The 20641-nt window shown below is 44.0% G+C and overlaps 1 protein-coding gene across 2 annotated transcripts in view; it reads right to left on the bottom strand.

Annotated features, from left to right (window-relative positions):
• Positions 1-1222: 1222 nt before the first annotated feature.
• Positions 1223-20641, bottom strand: part of mcu (mitochondrial calcium uniporter) — a 57849-nt gene continuing 38430 nt past the window's right edge. For both annotated transcript variants that reach the window (XM_085800421.1, XM_085800420.1), the window contains exons 3-9: positions 9995-10058; positions 7682-7852; positions 7144-7248; positions 6815-6975; positions 6051-6254; positions 5326-5442; positions 1223-5113 (exon numbers count right to left, since the gene is read on the bottom strand). In XM_085800421.1, the coding sequence (XP_085656547.1) occupies positions 5033-5113; positions 5326-5442; positions 6051-6254; positions 6815-6975; positions 7144-7248; positions 7682-7852; positions 9995-10058 (903 nt within the window). In that variant the 3' untranslated portion in view covers positions 1223-5032. The remainder of the gene's footprint in view (positions 5114-5325; positions 5443-6050; positions 6255-6814; positions 6976-7143; positions 7249-7681; positions 7853-9994; positions 10059-20641) is intronic.

Below are 20641 nucleotides of genomic sequence, written 5' to 3' on the forward strand. Positions count from 1 at the left end.
ACTGTGGTTTAGTCCTGCTGGCAAAGTGACATATTTGGATGGTGATGTTAGTCCATACAGAAATATCTTAATGACAACTGAATTTTTTTAAAATTTTATTTTGCACAACGACGAAAGTGTTTCCAAGGACACAGAAAAGTGATGGACTGTGGGGAGCACTTTTGTTCAATGCATCTTGACTTAAGAAGTAATAAAAGTGGTTACCTGTAAGTGTAAAATAAGCAGAGTTTTTTTTTTTTTATGTTGTCAACATCACACTATCCAGATATTATTGCAAATGTGTACTGTTAGTTTATCCTTAGCTTTTAGTCAGGTCCTTCACTTTTGAGTGTCCCAGGAAATACTTGTGTTGTGAGTTGTTTGCAGCAGGTAATTATGTAGGTGTTGTGGAGGGTTTTTAGCACATATTGTCACATAAATTAAAGCAGAAGTAAGCGGAATATTTGTGTTAATATAAGTCTTAAATAGTTATATCTTCCGACAGCAATCACTTACACAGAGTGTTTGGTCTGAAACACGGGTCAGTCACTCTGCTCTGCTCTGAGCCGAGGAGAAAACTTTCCTTGTATCCTACAACCTTTATCCAATGAGGAGAGAGAACGGCATGCAGGGCTGTGTGTGCAGCCAAGGGATGCACGTGAATGTGGTGACGTAGGGACGAGGACCAATAGATCCATGACGAGGGCGGGGACTGCTAACTCCATCGGCTGACAAGAAGTTAGACAAAACCACCGGATCGCTTATTTCTGCTTTAAGTTGTTTTCTTAATTTGTAGCGAGTCTGTGAATGTGCATGTGTTGTAGCTGTATAAAGTATTATGAAGCTTTGAAGACATGTTGATGAGCAATGAGTAGTCAGTTCTCAACGAGGTCAACATTTTAATTACTTCACTATGTACTTTAAACACTAATGAAGTCATTTCAAAAGGAAATTATTATTATTGCCTTGTGTTCCCATTGCTTTTCTGTAAACTTGCAAAAGACCATCATAACCATGTGTTGCTTCATGTATTTACTGGATACACACACAGTTATCCCTGCAGGTCTATCTCATAGGATGTCCTGTGGCCTGAGGCAGAGCTCGAGGCCAAGGAGAGGAGAGGGGGCGGTCAAGACCTTGAACATCTGCTTCTTGTAAATATCTCACATACAGTAAGTCCATAAATCATTCTTCACTTCGAGAACAACAACAACAACAATAAAAATACAACTGGACCACTGGCTCCAAAAACTGGATAAGGATTTTATTGATAATTGAATTACATTTCTCTTTTATACATATTTCATAAATGATACAGGATTTTACATTTTTCTTTTTTGCCAACATTACAGCATCATATGTCAACAGAAGAAGAAAAAAATAGACAAGAAAAATAAAATAAAATAAAACAAGAGGTCAGAATGGAGTACAAGATCATTTCAAATCCTATATTCTGCTTCACTCTTTAGGCATTTTAAACATGTCTTATTGTAAGTGCACACAAACAAGATATTCAAAACATAGCACACATTCAAAACAGAGAATAATAATGTGACTTTGGGAGAAAAAAAAAGGGTGAGGGTGGATGAAAATGATTGAGAGGGACGAGAAAGGGAGGTGTTCCCCGATAAGTACATGCGTGCGCCTGACAATTTTCCTTTGGACTCAGGACTTTTCCTTTGGATCCAGGACGATATTAACTGAGGTCAAGAGGTCACAGCCTCCTTATAGGTGCACCGAGGATGTAGGGAGTTCTTCCATTTATTGGGGAGTATAAATGGCAGATTTATGGGAGTAAATAAGGTGAGGACGAGATGGAACTGGGGTTTTGATGGGGTTTGCGCAGTTGGTTGGCTGGGATTAAGTCAGGATTTGACAGGGCAGGTTGTAAAGACACAGTCCTGTCCACTGCCCTTTATATCTAGGAATCTCTACGAACAACGTTCTTAAATTATCTTTGCAGGTTGTTGTGTTTTTTTTTGTTTTGTTTTTTTTCCCTTTTTTTGATAAATCGTCATTTTTTTTTATTTTTACATAATTTCCCATGTAAACATACATTCATGCAACACCCTCTTTATAATAAAGTTTCCCTATATTTGATATATTTCGTTTTTTAAAAATAAAAGCGAGAGAAAAACAAAGGCAATTAACGGTGGATGGTGTGATAGAAAAAACAAAGGAGGACGTGATGATGGGGAGGAGTGTTGTGCAGAAAAACAGCAGAGGGGAGGATTGGACTGCTGACAGAGGCCTCAACTCTCTCAGCTCCCAGAATACATCTCCAAGGAAACGTTGTGTGTGTATGAGTGTCATTGTGTGTGTCTGAGGGAAAAAAATGAATTTAAAGCTCATGACAGCTATGAAGTGGGATGAGGGTGGGATTGATTTTTACCACTATTGACAAGCAGGGATTAGGGGCAAACTGTTCATGAATATGGTGATTTGAACTTTGCACCTAGAGCCCACACCACTCATCAACATATGGATTAATTAACACACGTTCTCACACACACAGAAAGATCTTTCTCAGCTTCCAAACATTTAAATGTAGCCCTCCTTAATGCAAAGGCGTCATTTCAATTAATGTTTACCAAACTGAAATATCATTTAATTCATTACTCATCCAAAAGGCACCATTTCCCTTGGAGATAACGCACACACCACCACACACAGTGACAGATCGGACCATATCCTGCTCTGAGATCTGCATGGCTAACGTCTGATTTCACCTAAAATCATGCATTTTAATAAAAAGGAAAAAAACAAAATTGCATTTAAACACAAGGATCTCCTCGGTCGGACTCGGCCAACTGTTTACACGTGAGCAGGAGATGATCTGGAGCTGGAGTCTGTGTGCAGGCACGTCATGTTGTTGTGCTTCCCCCTCTGCAGAGGCGATATCCAGCAGTTAAGAGTGAAAATAACTGACTGAGACTCTTTTTTTTTTTTTTTTTTAGACATGAATGGGAGTGGAGAGAGGGCCACCAATCCTCACCCTAAACAGAAAACTAAGCTTATTCAGTGACCATCCAAAAAGTAAAACAAATGGACAACTTAAACATATGGCTTCTATCACTTTTGATATAACTGATCGGGGGGGATGAGACTTCAGCTAGATGTGGCAAAGAAAAGTGTCCAATTAAGTACAAAATTGCAATAATGCTCCTACACATTCACAAATTTCTACTGAGGGCATACCACAGCATGCAGTCTACCCTGCCTTGCCATCAAGGGAGCAGGGGGGCATTACAGCAACAGTGGGAGGAGAACACTCTGGCTTTGTTTCAGGATGAAAAAAGCCTCAATGATACAATGCCACGTTTTTTTTTTTAGGATGTCGCCTATTATTATTTTGTCTATAGGCTGAGAGGAAAAGGCTGATTTGGAAAAGGTAAAATCTATGATACAGGGAAGAGGGAGATACTGAACTGCAGGACATTTAGTCAGATTCTGCTCCTCCTGTAAACTGTGGCTCCTCTTTTTTTTTTTAAAAGCCATTCATTTCATCAGATATATTAACCTATAACATGCCTGTAAGGTTTGTCTGAAGGCAAAGGTCTCTGAGCATTTTAACCCCTTCATTACTTGAAGCATTAAGCAGCTTTTTGTTTTTTCCGACCAAACGTGGCATTGCTCAAAAGTAATCAATTCCAATCAAAGCCACGTTCAGCCTGATTTGGCTTCAGCTTTGTCGCCCCCTTTGTTGGCCATGCACACGAGCCGTATGTCCAACCTGGACGTAGTTACTGTTAAAATATACCGCGTGTGTTTGTCATGAAAAGATATGGAATAGCATACAGTGTGAATGTGCGTAATGTGACGTTGTGGATATGCAGTAGCAGGGGTCTTTTCGTGGCAGGAGATCTCCAGAGGATGTGAATGAGATTCTCATGAGATGACGTTTGGAAGAGAGCTCCTCCCCCCACTGAAAAAACTAGCCTCTGGTCATCTGTTTATTTGATTGTATACATATATATATTTTTATATTCTTTTCATAACAAATATACTATGGCTTTCAAAATAAAAAGTGCCAAAATATTTTTTTTTGGAATAAAAGAACACACAGTGATGTTGTTTGTCGGTAGTACTCTCATAACTCGCGCAGACCGGGCCGCTACAGGACGTCAACAGGAAGAGGAAACGAGGCGTCGCCGTGCCTACATCCTGCGGGACGAGACAAGCTCCTGACACAAAGGTCACACCGGGAAGGACACCTGTCCGTCACCTGGAGGAGACGTGGCCCAGGGAGGGAGAGGCAGCAGAGTTCAGCTACAGGAAGACGACCGTCTCCCTGATGGTGCGACTGCAGTCAGGACTTCCTTGTAAACTTTAACATGAGGGACAGAGAGTCTCCCTGGAGCCTGCCCCAGCCAAGAGCATAGGTGTGTTGTGTGGAAGCGGGACTGTACTGCTGTGTCGACCCGCTGTGTGGCCAGGGTCGGTGTCCCAGAGTACCCTGAAAGTCCCACACACACATACACACACACATACACACACACACAAAGACTTGACAATGCCCTTCTGCGTGTCCTCTGTCCTTGAGTGTCTAGAGTTGTGGTAAATTCCCATTTTCCCCCTTTGGAGTTCCCTGCAGGCTGTCACTCTGAAGATTTGAGGCATATCCATAGTGCCCAGTTGTATTCCATCATCCTCATCATCATCATCATCATCATTATCATCATCATTGTCATCGTCGTCGTCCTTTTCATCATCCTCACCAAACTTCGGCTGTAGTTTTTCAGTTCCTGGTATTCTCACCATCCTTCTTCGTTGTCTTTAAGCGGTTTTCACTTGCAATTCCAACTGGAGTTTTCAGTCAGGAAAGTAAAAAGAAAGAAAAAAGGAAAAAAAAACAAACCAAAACTAAACTAAACTAAATAAAAAAACTAACTCCCACAGTCGAGAAAGGGATGGGATTATTGGGTGTGGGAGGGTAAGGGAGGGGGTTGAGGAATAGCTGGGGGTAAAAGGGGAGGGAGAAGGGTGTTGGACGACAGGAGGGAAGAGGGTAATGGGTCGGAGCTGAGAGAGGAGGAGGGAGTCACTCTTTCCATCAATTTTTACTGGCGGTAAGCTGCTGAACTGGGAGCTGGAGCTGGAGCGGGTCCCGGAGACGCTTCAGATCCAACTCCACCTGGAGAGGGCGGACAGGGGAGAGGGAGAGGGCGGAGTGAAAAAACACGATAAGATGAAAGTAAATGTGTGTGTGTGGGAGGAGGTGGTTTAAAAGTAGGTCTATCCACAACTGTTACAAATCCAAGTACTGAACCATAAAATGTGCGAATCCCTCGTGCTTATTTCAACATCACACAACCTTCAGCTTTTCGCCGAGCGACTTCACTGTACCTCAGCGATATCATCCTTCAGCTTGTTGTACTTTTCAACGTCGAAGCGTGTCCTCTTCACCCCCTTGTGGAAGAACAGCAGATACTGTCTGTCTCTAGCATCGGGGTAAATGTACTCCTGCAGGTTACAGAGACACACAGACAGAGTTAGTTACTCAGAGGGGGCCAAATCCCACTCACGACACACCGAACATCAAATTCTGATTCACAGATGCTGAATCAAATTTCAAAGAGCACAGTTCAGCCTTTTGAACAGCCAAAAATATTTCTACTTCACACATGGTGTTGCAAGGGAAGCATAACCGTTGGATTTCATTCCTGTGATGCTTCATTCTCTGGTTGCTCAATTAGTTAAGCCAAATATTTGGTATTGGAATCAGTATTTGGCTCAAAGGAAGCATCTAAAACATGCCCACTAGCAGTAAGGTTATTAACAACATTAATCTGATGATAATTTATTTAATCTTTTGAAAATATCAGAAAAATTTAAAGAAAAGCACATCAGAATTTATTTCAGTTTCAAAGTCCGAGGTGACATATTCAAATGATTTACTGTATAAAAACCAAAGATATTCCCTGTACAATGAGATAATACATAGGAGGTAGGATCTTCCTCCTTGAAACAAATGGTTAATTAGCTATTTATGAAATAGCTAATCAACTACTCAACTAAAGATTTTATCTTTCACAACAAACAAGATATTACTGTGTTTCGCTGTGGCCTACCTGGCGTGTGAGCACAAAGTAGGCGTACATGGCCATGGCTGTGCCATAAGTGATAAAGTAGGTGACGGGCTCCATGATATCCCAGGAGTACTCCCACCAGGTGAGCCGGGCCAGGATGCCGAACTGGGTGGCCATGTACGCCATGCCGCCCCACAGCACCCAGGTGCTACGCCGCTCCGCCTTCTTACTCAACTCCTCCCTCACCTGTGCAGACGTCAAGAAGAGAGCAAGACAGTCAGACAGATCAAAAAGAACAAGGAGACACGTTTTTTTATCCTTTTTTCCCCCAGTTTAAGAGTTAATTATCATAAGATTAGCTGTTTTGTTGTGATCACAAACTGATTGCAGAGTTAACAACTTTGTTATTTCAATCAAATTCCCAACTTGATTGTCCCTTAATCACACCGCTGATGAACGGTCAGGCCTTCTTCAACTGTGAATCTTCAATGGCTGAACAGAAACAACACCAGATATCTGCAGATGATCATATCAACTGCAGATAAGAGGATTATAAACAGGCTTTCAAAATGCTAAGCAACCACAGCTCCTCTCGATTTTGATTGTGTGTGTGCAAGAGCATGCAAACAATTTGTCTTTCAAGGTCACTGTTCAGCTACCACATGGAGGTTTGCAATTTGAATTTCGTTTATACCTTGGTATGAATGACAATAAAGGTATTCAATTCAATTCAATTCAATTCAATTCAATTCAATTCTACATTGTTAAGCCAAACACAGAGATGTTACTGATGTCAGTGCACTGACCTTCTCTAGGGGGCGGAGTTGAGTGTTGAGGTCCTCCAGTCGTCCAATCAGCTCGCGCTCTTTGCTAAGTTGGTGCTCCTCGATGCGCAGGGTGGTGTAGAGCTGCTGCACCAAAAACTTGACGTCATTCAGCCTCTCCGCCTCCTCGTGGGGCAGCAGCTCTGAGGCACACACACAAGCACACGCAAAACAAACACACCGGCTTTAATGTGACCCACTTGTTGGCAGTAAAACAACCTCTTTCTCTTGTTATTAATGGCCGGCTGTGAGGGAAAGACTCAGAGCAAAACAGCACAAGGCCTCCGGCTTCACTGTCGCCCGTTCCTCACCTCTCCTCGGTGGCCGCACTAGGTGTGTGGTGTCATTAATGACGAGCTTGAAGTCATCCAGCAGCAGGATGTCTATGCCCGTGGAGGAGGCAACCCTCGCTCCATCTGGAACGGAAAGAGACAAATGGAAAGCGAGTGAGTAAGAGAGATGGAGCAGCACTGATAGGAGGCCACTTCAAACGCCGTTCACCTCTGTTGATAATCAGCCTCGTTGCTGTCTGATTACGGGCGAGAGGTAAAAGCAGATGCACTCACACGCTAAGAGAAAGATTTTCAAGTACCAGTTGTTCCTGTATAATGAGCCCTGCGAGCAGAGCGAGGGCTGAAAAATCATTTCATGGCGTATGCAGTGGTATTAAACTGGGATGCAGAGCCACAGCTGCAGGATCACTTAATCGCCTCAAAATACAAGAACACTTGAAAGCGTGTTGAGGACACGTATACGTATAACCTGCTGGAGCAAATGGACATAATGTGGGTGTGTGTGTGTGTGTGTGTGTGTGTGTGTGTGTGTGTTATTGTGTCTGTGTGTGCATACCCATGGAGTAGATGGCTACCCGGTCGATGCCTCTGTCCTCTGCCTGGAGCTGTTGCAGGAAAACTCCCACACAGTCGCTGAGAGGCTTGAGGGTGAACTGACAGCGCTCTCGCCTGGATGGCAAACTGACTGAGATCACCGGCAGCCCGTTCTGATACACCACTGTCACCTCTGCCGGGGGGGGGGGGTGCAAGGCAAAAACAAAAGAAAATGTAGAGTCAGACAAATGTCACAAAAGCAGAAAATGTAAAGTGACACCCTGAGGTTCCAAGTGAACCGTGGAAACAAGCTTTTTTTTATTATTATTGTGCAATACAAGTGACAAACATAAAGCAAACATAAAGACATGACACAGCACAAAACAAGAAAGACATAACACCGCAACACAGCAGCCAAAAAAAAGTAGAGAGTTGAATAAGAGATAAATTGTGATAAGAGAGAACAAAGCAAGAGAAGAGAATAAATAAATACATAAACATCAGCAGCCAATCGATCAATCAGTTTTTCCCTTTCCCTTCATTTCCCTTCCCTTTCTGTGGAAACAAGCTTTCATGTACTTGTCTCCCTCTGATGGAAGACACTGACTGAACATTCAATAAAAATAAATGAGGAGAAATGTCCTGTTTGTTTTGCTTAGCACTTGTCACTTGCTTTTGAACATAAACATAACTCATTTGTACCGTCTGTACCTCTGCCTTGAACTAACCCGACAGGCCGACACCGTCCCCGACGGCACCACAAAACATTTCAGACCTCTGACCTTCAGCTGCTGTGGCGCTAAATTGCGGCTTCAAGCTAAAAAACCAACTGACCCCAAAGAGGAGTGTGGTTTGAGACCCAGCAGGGGGCAGTACAGCAGCAGCCCCACCTGTCGGGACGAGTTCACCAACTCAACTGCAAAAAAACTCAAGAGAGCCGATGGCGGCAGCAGCCCTTTATAACAGCCACAGTCTATTGTTTCACCATCAGACACTATAATCAATACTTCAGTTACAATGTTGTAAACACTGCATACAGTATCTACAGCTAATTCAATAGTTATTTGTATACCATGTGAATTCGGATACCAAAAAGGTCTGCAGACCCCCAAGGGTCCTGGATGGGGTCACTGAAGGTCCCCAGCAAAAGAGGGGGCTCACTATTGTTACATCCGTAAGTAACACAATGACAGAATCTGTCTATTCTGTAATAAAAGCAAAAATCTTATCATATGGACGACTATGTGTCAGTTCAGGTGTCGTTAATATGGAATATTTTGAGAGCCACTGATCTATGCAGCATTTTATTCTTAAGCTCCTCACAGGACGATTGTGTTGATTCATTGACGCCAACAACTGATGTTTCTTATTGTGACAGAAAGGCTAGAAAGGACCCACTGACAATCAGACAGACCTTGAGCTGCACGTCACCGTGTATTCATTCACTGAAAGCTTTTGGCTGCGTGTGTGTACCAAGGACGCACACTTTTCTAACGCTATTTTGAAGTTACTGCTCCGTAACCAAGCTGGTTATAATGATCCCGCACAGCTTATAGCATTATCATGCTGAGTGGCCCCTAATGACAGAGCCATGAATCAAGACAGAGGGAGTCCACACACACACACACACAGGAGGGAGATCCGAGCTGCTGCCTTGTTGCTGCTGCGCCCGACAACCTCTCCCTCCTGCTCAGGACCACTGCAGTGAATCAGCACATCTCTGCCTGCATGGGCTCCACACCAGGAAGTGAAGGATTGGCGGCGGTAGCGGTGGCGACACTGGCACAGCTCGAGCTTTTGACCAAGTTCAAACTCCAAGACACGACGTGCAGACATTTCACTCTCGACGACTGGAAACTTTGCCTCCGGTAGCTGAGCTGTCTTCTCCCTGCACCTGTTCCCCTTTGTCCTCCTTCATCATCACAGACAGACACATTGCTGAAGGCGTGAGGATCCTCCTCTCCCTATCTCTGCTCCTAAAAGCTACAGCTATTAATGCTATAGCTCTAAAATCAAATCAACTGGCTGCTGCCCTCTCCTCCTCCTCCTCCTCCTCCTCCTCCTCCTCCTCCTCCTCCTCCTCCTCCTCCTCCATCCCTCCTGCCTCTCACACAGAGAACCAGATGCTTTCCCCCAAGACGGATTCCATATTAATGACTACTGCCTGTTAACTCCAAATGAGCCTCTCCTGTCTGATCGATGCAGAATTCCTCAAAGGCACAACACTCATTTGTTTTGAAACGTGGGGCAGAGGCTGGGGTTGGGGTTTTCTTAAAAAGGGGGAAATCCTTCATAGAGCTGTTATTGTCAGAAATAAAGCACTCTGAGGTCTTACCTTCTGGAGCAGCGGAGGTACACAACAGTCTCTGGCCGTGCCATGACGGGCCGCCCCTCCAAACCTGCAGACAAGGAGAGAAAGGGCAACGACACGGTCACACCACTTGTACATAACACTCTTTTATCAGCCAAGTGTGTGACACCCAGCAACATGACACTATACCCTACTAAATCTGTGCATTGTGTATTTGTCAGGCTGACCTCTTATATTACGTTACAAAATGGCGTCAGTTTCTGGAAATGTTCCCGTGTACAGGCTGGAGCCACACCCAAAGAAGCTCACATTAATAGATCTGAACTGATCCGACTGCAGCTTTTCCAGTCACAGAAATACTCCACAACAGGCTGACGCATAAAAACACAACCGCACACACACATAGCTTCTCACATACACCAGCATCCAGACACAGAAACCACCACTCGGAGGAAAACGCCACAGTGGGAGACACAGAATGAAGGCAGCAGCCACATGCAGCTTGAATAACAACAGTGTGGTTCAGTATGAATTCTCCACTTGTGTCACAGACTAGCGGGAGGAGGGGAAGGAGGTAAATGTTGGAGCAGAGCTCGGGGAAACCCTCTTATTTTTTCCCCCTTCTTTTCAGTGAAGTAGGAGTGTTCATACAGGGAGCACATGCTTCAAATTACAGAGCTCCTCGTTCTTTCTCGATCAAGCCTTTTAAGGCATGAGGCGGGCTGTCAGTTTCCTGATTTCCTCAAACTTACGCAAACTGGGAGCGAGGATGAGACATCAAGCGAGGAAGGAGCGCCAGGGGGCGAAAACACAACTTCTCCTGATTAAAGTTTTAACTGTGTGCACACACAAACAAAACATGGCTCTACTGCATTGCAAAAAAAAAGAGAAGGAGCTCTGTTCCTCTGCAGAATGGGCCCTAATATTTAATAAGTGGCGCCCGGGGCCATGTGATTTGTGCTGCATCTAACTGTTTTCACTGGGTATGCAGGCGACATTACGTTCTCCTGTGAGTGCACAGTGAATACGCACATTCAATAACTTCAATCTTCAGTTCCTGGAGGCTCAGGTCAGCTATCACACTGTCAACAGATTTGACTGCATGGCACTCAGCATCCAGCAGGTCTGCAGTCTGATGCACTCGCTCTATGTACAACTGGGGTAATATGAGATTTTTTACAATATGCACAGACTCGCTCGCTGACCCGCACCGAGCTGAATCACAACAAGCGGAGATCCAAAGCCCTCGCTGCTTCTCGTTTTACGACTCCGGACTGACAGCTGTGGAATGAAAAGATATCTTAGCGGGCGCTGTCAGTGCAAGCAGACGCTTTCTGTATCTGAAGCACTGAGCTAAGCACAAAATAACCATGGATACCCATCTGCCAATCACAGCATTTTTATGCTGGAAAATCAGCATCAGAGAAGCAGGATCAAGGCTAAGCTGCTCACACTAAAGTCAGTGGTCTGAATCGTAAGGCCAGAGTTTATCATTACTCAGCAGGACAGATATCCTGGCTAACTCTGTGATACAGGAACCAGCAGAGGAAGCTCATAATGCACTATTTTTTTTTCCTGTGTGTGCCACATGACAAGGCCGGGTAATTTAGCTCAAGAGCTCATGAATACTGTGGCTCAGATTTCATAGTTCAGAGTGAGATTTTTATGTTATGTGTACATACACATGTACACAGATTTGTCACAGTAAAAACATTTTAAGATCATTTAAAGTTCAGATTTTGTTTTTGGCAGTATTGCGGCTAACTGGGAAGCACTAAAAATCAATCAGCCGCTGTGGGCTGAACATGGGAGAAAATTGTTGACGCGCACACCAGAAATCCATTCTAGGTTCCGAGGCTTTGTTTAGCACCTTTATTTCGATATCACAATGATGCAAAAGCTCAAAATACTTACAAACGCCTGCGCAAAGATAATAAAGGCAAAGCACACAGGCTGTGTGGAAGGTGGAAACAATTATCCTGAAAAGGACAATACAATCTAAATCTAATCCAATCTAAAACACAACATGATCCAGTAAATTAAAGAGGTTGATAGACAATTTCACTCCCGACTCTGCTCACCTCACACCCATGTTCAAATACCAGCTGAGGAGAACAGGTGAGTGCAATTACAAGTAAGTACACACCACACACCCACAGTGACACACCCCTCACCCAAGTGCCAGTGCAGTGTCACTGTGCACACACAAACCAAGCCCATGAATACAAAAAAACATACATAATATGGCTCCTACAGTCAGTTTAGTATGTTTGTCAGGTTTATGGTCACTGACAGCTGTGTGAACTTAAAGGGGACATATTATGGAAATATCACTTTTTGAAGGCTCTTTAATTTGGGTGTTTGTCTTGCTTTCCGGCCCCCAAAATGTGAGAATTGAGAAAAAAAATCTATAATTTTCAGGCTCCATAGGTTCAAATCCATGTGGTTTTATGAGCTGTTCCTTCAGTTGTCATACAATTATGTCATTAGTTAGGGTTAGTGTAATTTGCTTAACACCACCCCTACCTGTGAGTACAGGTACAGGTAGAGTGGGTGGGGCGGGGTAAGTAGTGGCTCATTTGCATTTAAAGAGACAGGCACTGAAACCAGCCGTTCTGAACAGGGCTGTTTTGAGCAGATGGAAAGAGCTGTGATGTTTGATCCTTGAGGTATTTGGACCGAAGCATGTCACAGACATGTCTTCAAGACACCTGGGAACTATTTTAATTTGTGGAAAAGGGGCATAATGTGTCTCCTTTAACTACCACAGTCAAACTCAATGCCAGTTCAAAGAAACTACACCTGTAATCCCAGCATCAACCTGGCAAACACTGCTGACAATCAGTCGCTGCTCATTAAATGTCCCAGTGCCACTCAGCGGCGGTGACTGCCAATCACATCTCCACAGCTAATCCAACTTTCAGTCAGAGGGTCCCAACCAGTCAGACCACGGCACGCACACATCACCATGATGGGGATGAGGATAAATGTCTAGATTAACACAAATTGCCACAGTTAACAGCCACTGAGTCTTGTGAGCCTGAAAATTGCTCATCGCTACATTAATGAGTGATGAGCCCCCTCGTCAGCTCTGGGTCTTTGTCCTCACCAGGTACATGCGACGCATCATTGGCTCCCCCACCGCTCAGAGGCTGGCTCAGCGAGGGTCCACAGATGGAGGCCCTCCCCCCCGCTGAGCGCTCCCTCTGCTGGAGCTGCCAACATATGACACCACCCCCCCATGAGAAAATAAAAACTTCTTGCAAACTCTTTTTCTTTCATGTTTTTTCTGCACCTGCAAATACAGGGGGATTTCTGTAAACATTCATGAGAAGTAACTGGACAGTTATTTTTTCTCTAGATTGACAGATTTGGGGTAACTATAGGCCAAAAGTGACCAAACGTGGCAGTAACTCTGTGATGAAATGTGTGAGTGAGAGTCCGAAATGAGAATCCTGATTACCATCCCATGGCACCAAGAGGAGCCCAAACAGTGATTAGGTGGCTGATCAGATGAGATGCTGAGGAAGGCGTTTTGGCCGGTCTAGAATAACTGCACAGTCTGCAGAGAGCGGCCCAGCACTGCTTTGCTCATTCATTAACTTCAGCAGCTTGAAGCCAGGAGGAAAGATTTCATCCAGATACCCACAACATCACCAGCACGGACCCACACACACACACACACACAGACACACACACACCGACCGACACCCGCGGCACCATCACACAAACATATGCAAATATGCTGGAGTGTGTGCGTCCGGGTTTATCCATCTGTGGAGAGTCACGTATAGGTGCGAATGTACCTCAGTGTGTTTGCAGGTGGCCGGTGCACGCGTGCATGTGTGCGTGTGTACGTGCGTGCGTCCAACCCGTCTGTTCGCCAGCCTGTTTGTCAGCGGTAGTTGCAGAGCGACTGAGCGAAGCCCCCCCACCCCCACCCCCCAGCCCCCTCCTGGCCGGCACACCGCCACTGAAACGCTGCCTGAAATATTTAACAGCGTAGCAGCAGTCAATAGCACAGCAACCTTGGAATCAATGTCATACGACTAAGAGAGGGAGAGCAACAAAAAAAAGAAAAAAAAAGACAGAAACGGGCATCGGGAATGCCTGGGAAGATGGACAGATGAATTGGAGGTGAGGAGGGGGGGTGGAGGGGTGGAGGTGGAGAAAGAAGGGAAGGATAAATGGAGGAGCAGCAGGGGAGCGATAGAGATAAATGAAGGCTGGAGTAAAAGGGTGTGAGTCACGAGTGCGCTTGCGTTTCTAACCATGTGCTGCATATACTGTACCCTGCAGCAGACAATCCCTCCCCACTGAAACGTGACCGATACCCTGTGTGTGTGTAGTGGAGATGGTGGTTACAAAAAAAAAGAGGGGGAAGGAGAAGGGGAGAAGGGGAGGAAAGGATGAAGGGAAACAGAAAGGAGAGGGCAGATGAAGATAAAAAAGAGAACACCGTGAATGTGAAAGCATGGGGAGAGAGGAGGGGAGCAGCAGACTTGCTGGGAGGAGGAGGAGGAGGGGAGAGAGGGGGGGGGGACTGCTGATCACTGCAGTAAAGGAATCCCTCGTCTAGAAAGGGGGGTTGCCCCTCGATTTCACCCACTCTCCCTCCCTCCCCTCTCTCCCTCCCTCCTCCCCTCCCTCCATCTCTGTCTTACTCGCACTGAATCCTGATGCGCTGGGTTTTGATCTCCTTGCAATTCTCATCTGCACTGCGCTTTAACTTCCACTGCATTTTACCACAGCCATCTCCCCCGTGTGCATGGGTGCATTTTCCATCAATTAAAAAAAAAAGAAAACACACCCCTCCATTTAAATTCTCTCTCAGTGGAGTAAATGCACTGCGAGCAGGAGACCCGATAGATTAGGGAGGATATACTGCAGGAGATGAAAATAAATTTGATACACTAAGGGGGAAATATAAAGTCTTCTTAGTGGCAGCTCTTCCCTGCTCACACACGACATAGTAACTCAATGCTGAAGATATGATACTGATCTGTAGTAAAGATGAATCATCCTCATACAGTATGACTCAAACTACTTCACACAGTCGTGCCAGGTTTAACCAAAAAAAAAAAAAGAGGAGAAAAAAACACACACCTTGCATTAATACAGTAAAGCCAGGGGAGGGAATCCACACACACAACCTTTGAGAGTGAAAGCGCTGCAGCTCTGCCAACTATCAATAGCCCCTCTCCCCTTCGTGCAGCAGCCGTTTGCCTTTTGCTGTGTGAAATTCCAGCAACATAATGACATTCTTGTTCTCATTTCAGCCTAGATTATGTATGTGGAGAAATTTGCAAGATTTATGAGCCTCCTCCTCCTCTTCCTCCTCCAGCTCAATCACACAGATTCATAAACTTGTTAGCAGAGCTGCTTTGAGGATGGATTAAAAACTACTGCTACTGTTGTTCAGCCACAGGAAAAAAAAAAAAAAAGAAGTTAAGAAAACAAGTTATTTCGGGAGCTGTGTGCAACTGCTGAAATATATGAGGTCTTGTGTTAAATGTAAAGCAGTGTTTCCCAGAGGCACACCTGTCATCTTCACATGTGCTAATTACACTGATCTTAATCTGACTACTATTGAAGACTTAATGAATAAATACATTTGAATATATTGCTAGATTATGTTGTTTTCAGATATGCAATATAAGAGTAATGTTTGTGTCTATGGATTTTCTTTCTTTTTTTCAAATCAGCTGAGCTATTCCACCTTGTATGTGTGGACTATCGGCTCTGTGGTTGTGGTTGGATCTGATCTGAACACACAATGACACAGCAGTTTAAAAATCTCCTCTTCCTCAGAACACATCCTTTTATCTTCTGCACACCGCAGGGAAATTCTGGGTGCCAAGTGTGGCATAAATTGTCTCTGCGTGTGTGTGTGTGTGTGTGTGTGTGTGTGTGTGTGTGTGTGTGTGTGTGTGTGTGTGTGTGTGTGTGTGTGTGTGTGTGTGTACTGAGGAATAATGTCGCTGATATAATTCCCATTTCATGGTGCCCTTCTGAGGGAGTGGGAACCTTTGTCATTTATCTACACAATGACTGCATCCATCTAGGTGGTAATGTGCTGTCCTGGGCCACGGCTGCAGACCGGATAAGGCGGGTAGTCCCACAAAGTCATTCATAAAAATCATTCATGGATACACAAACTCATGCAAGCCGATAGAGGTGATTCTATGCATTAAGTCTTAGGCATGCAGCTTAATTATCTTTTAATGCTACTACTTATTACCAGATATGCTTAGTTGTTGTTTTATTTTTTGTTTTTTTCCATTCCCTCCATTCCCTTTTACTGGCAGAAGTCATAACGTGTGGATAGATTTACAATCAAAGCCACCCAGATCAATTTCTCAGTGGCTCAGTGGTTTGATAAAGACTGGGGTCAAGGAGAGGTGGGGAACTCCATCATGCTACCATGACAGACAGAGGCACAGGAGAGCAGCAGTGGTCAGGGCGGGGTCAGCAGGAGGTCACTGTGTGTAAAACGCCAGTATGCGAGGACTGGTGGGGTGGATCAATTTGAAGCCAGTGTAGCAGACAGGACATACGGGGGCCAGGTAGCGAAGGCATCCTGTCTTAATCCAAGACATATTACCTAGTGATCCACCTGCTCGTTAAGCGCTGGTGTAAACACGACACTGTGTGTATTATATGACTGAGCTGAGTGTGGAGTTTACTGTGTATCCCCAACAATTAGCTGTGACATCCTGCTGACTCACCTCGGAGGACTATCTCCTTGTGGATTACTGGAATAGGTGAATGAGGTTTATGAGCTATAAAATTAGAAATACACTGCATCTTCCATCTCATCGGCTACTGGAGGGGAATGCATGTGGATGACGCTCTCATTCACTAACCCAGTAAGGTGCCTGAGCTTTGTTTTTCTGTATCACTCTCTCTCCATCTTTATTACTCTTTTATAGCACATTATGAGACTGCTGACTGTGACAGTTTAAAAGCTCTGCCATGTCCCCATTTACAGTGAAATGCTGTGACTTCCTTATTTTCCCAAAGAAATCATTACATATCAAGTAAATTATATGAAAGCACCTTTAATGGGATTTTAAAAATGTTTTATATATTTTATTTTAGATGCCAGATGATTTTTCACAACCACAAAAACAGTCAGACATTTTTCTTAAATATCTTTTGTTGCTAGGCGCTACTTTAGATGCTAACTTCAATAGAAGAAACATGATAAAAATAACAGTTAGAACCAATTTTGCTTTCCACCATTGGACACAGCTCTTAGTAACTTGTAACAACAGCTGTAAACAGCTGTTAATGCCAATGCTTGCTTTGTAGCATTAGCGAAACTCACAAATAGCTCCACAAATGCTCATTCATAATCAGTTAATCTTAAAATGTATATATTTATTTTTGCAAAATGTGACAAAAATAAATAATAACAGCTAATTTTCACACTTGATGAGTTTTTTGTGGGGACAAATGTGGAGTAACTGATTATCAAACTGTCTGTTGAGTGATGAATTGATTTATGAACCGAGATGTCATCTTTGGCTTGAGTTTACTCACACTGAGCTGAAGCATATTGAGCCGGACAAAAAAAAAAATCTGGCTCACACCTTGAGGGCAAATTGTGTCAGTGCAGTAAAGCTGATGGGTCCAGTTTTGTATCTCACTGCTGCTCTTCATGTCACCTCCTCTCTCTCTCTCTCTCTCTCTGCTCCAGGAGCGAGGTCCTGTACACTCAGCCCCGCTGCTGCCCACACCTCCACTGTGGGGTTAACAAGTCGAAAAGCACAGCTGCGTCCAAGTTCCAAGGTGCACACACAATCCCCTGCACACACACACACCCACCCACTCTCGGCCGTCTCATAAATACAGACAAAAGCACACATTCACCTAGATAAGGCGGGCCACTCAGCAATTGCTACAGAAGAAAGTGGATTTAAGTACAGTGTGACAGTAATCACTCTGTCATTTCTTCTGCCTCAGCGCTGGCAAGCTTATGTAACAAAAAGAAAATGCTGCTTTTTTTTCTCTTGGCTGTGTTCCTCGCCTGGTAAAAGCCATTAACAGATATGAAATCTACAGTCACATTCTTGAACGCCACCGTATTAAGTAATCGCCGCTCACTCACACACCGAGGGGAAGCCGTGACAAAGCACAGCGCGCCCCACGAAAGCCCAAACCGATCTGATCTCTCCACTGCAATGCAGAGTTGATAGTGAAAACAACCTTCCCCCCTGATTAGGCAATTTCAAACATCAAAACCCCACCACCAGTTACGGCACGGTATAAATAATTCCAGCTTAATCCCTCATTCCATTTCAATAAATTGCCTTTCATACTGTGGACATGCTTTGATTAATTAATCCTGGCTCATGGCATGTTTAATCCAGGGGATAAGATCTCAGCTGTGAATGAATCTGTTTCTATGACACGTGGGCTTCTTCAGAGGGGCCAGCTTGATCCGTCATGCCAACACCGCCCTTCACACCATCACCACCCCCACACACCCTCTTGAAACCACCAACACTAGTGGGACATGATGCATTATTGAACAGCAGTGCAGGCTTTCACGCCCTCAGAGTTCACAAGACAGCCATCGCTCGGTCATCGTGCTCCTCAGCTCAGCACCTCGAAGAATTCGGTTCGGCTGAGGAGCAGAATCTGCGTTTTCTGACTTCCTCCTCGGGTCACGTTCCAAATCAGGGGAGGGGGCAGCTGAAGAATTTGAAAACGGTGTGCACGATTCTCTGCAGGCACAGTAAGACCCTCTTTGACTTGCTCATACACCAGATGGCACTAGCCGCTTGTGCCAGGGTTAATTTCAGTGCAGGTCACGCAATCCTCTGGCCCTCACCTGCTGTGGAAGATTGGAAGAGGGAGCTTTTCTTTTCTCCTCTTCACTTTAACCTCTAGCATCATCGCCTCTTCCATCTCTTGAAAGTAAATGAGACACTGCTGACACTGACAGAATATAGCTGAAGGATGTGTGCCCATCCAGCCTTGCACAGTCATACACAATCTCTCACACACACACACACACACCACCCATGATCTTACTGGTGGCACTGGTGAATGCAAAGATGGGAAACAGCTTCAACTACCTCACATCACCACAGTCGGATTAATTAAGGGCATAAACTAACTTTTAATAACCAAACTTGTTTTTAATAACACTTAATATTGTAATGTTATGTAGAAAAGCACAACTCATTGCTTTATTGCACATTTACAGAACCTAATGATACTGAAATAACCTAATGGATCAACTGGATGTAAAACCTGTAGAATAAAAAGCCTGTAGGACAAACTCCAAGCCTGTGTACACTGCCATAAAAACACAACTGAACAACAAAGACGGCTATCATTTTCACATTTAATTTTCACATTTCTGTTTGGTTGTGGTAAACACAGTAAACATTTGAAATGAAACGACTCTTTATTTCTAAAATGTCAAGCATAGACCTGAGATAAGGCCGAGGGGGCTCTGGTGAAAAATCTTGTTCCTCATCTTTATAGTGCCAGGTTCCAAGTGAGCTGTTCAAACATGCAGCAAACGCAGCATGACTAACAGTGTGGGAGGTGACTGGGATTGGATTTTCTCCTGTGATGAACACAGCTTATGGGCCGTCGGATTTTCAAAATAAAAGCTTCTTCAAAGTAATAAAGAGCCAAAAGAAATATATTTGTCTTGTACGTGTAGGGTAAAAGTTCTACAGTCTTAAAAAAGGAGGAAAATGCCCGAGGAAGGTATAAATACTGGAAGAATTTACTCAAGTACATCACTCAACTAAATTCGTTACCGTCCACCCACGCACATCACACATATCACACACTGATCAATACTGCTGAATAAGCACTGTGCAGTTCTTACTCTCCTCTCTTTCTTTCTTTTCTCACCAGCAGCTGCCTGAAAGCCTCACTCTCTATTTCTACTTCCCACCATTACAGTTATCCTCTTTTCAAGGGGTGAGAGATACTTTTTCTTTTTTTTCTTTCTTCTTTCCTCATCGCCCCTTCACACAGTTATTTGGATGCATTAATCGAATCTAAATCTGGTACGACCATCTTTTTCGTTGCTCTAGACAATTGTTCAATGGTATTGTAGCCTACACTGTCCTGTATTAAACTAAACTAATTATAGTGGAAAGCAAAGCACTTGCTTTTAATTGAGAAATGAGGCCCCTCCCATTAGTTCTGTCTAAGACAGCACCCTGGTCCTCTGTGACCACTTGTTCCTGCTGAAGCTGCTCCGGGCAACAGCAGCGTTATCTCAGTGTTTTCTCTGGTGTGAGATAAAATTGGTCTGTTAAAAGAGACACAAAACAAGTTTTTTTTAAGGATTCCTGTGGTAAAAAAATCCCGCCTGTTTTCAAAGTTCATGATCACTTTTATCAAAATCCACACTGAATAAAATATCATGTTCACAGCGCACGCATTAGTACTAGGTCATCACCAATTTATCTCTCATCTGTGATGCTGAAGGGCTCAGGATGCTCTACTTTCTCTCTCTCTCTCCTGCTTCATCTCATCTTGCATCGCTACCATAATCTGACCCCCCAGTTATTTTTGGGCAAAAAAACAAATATACAAACTTTGTACCTTGTAAGTCATCTAACCGTAGTAAATTAACATATTTACAAAACAGGTTTGAACAGCGTAAGATGGTTCTTTAGAATTTAATAAGAA

Source organism: Trachurus japonicus, chromosome 15 (assembly GCF_045865225.1).
Source record: "Trachurus japonicus isolate A0001 chromosome 15, Traja_1.0".
Classification (NCBI taxonomy): Eukaryota; Metazoa; Chordata; class Actinopteri; order Carangiformes; family Carangidae; genus Trachurus; species Trachurus japonicus.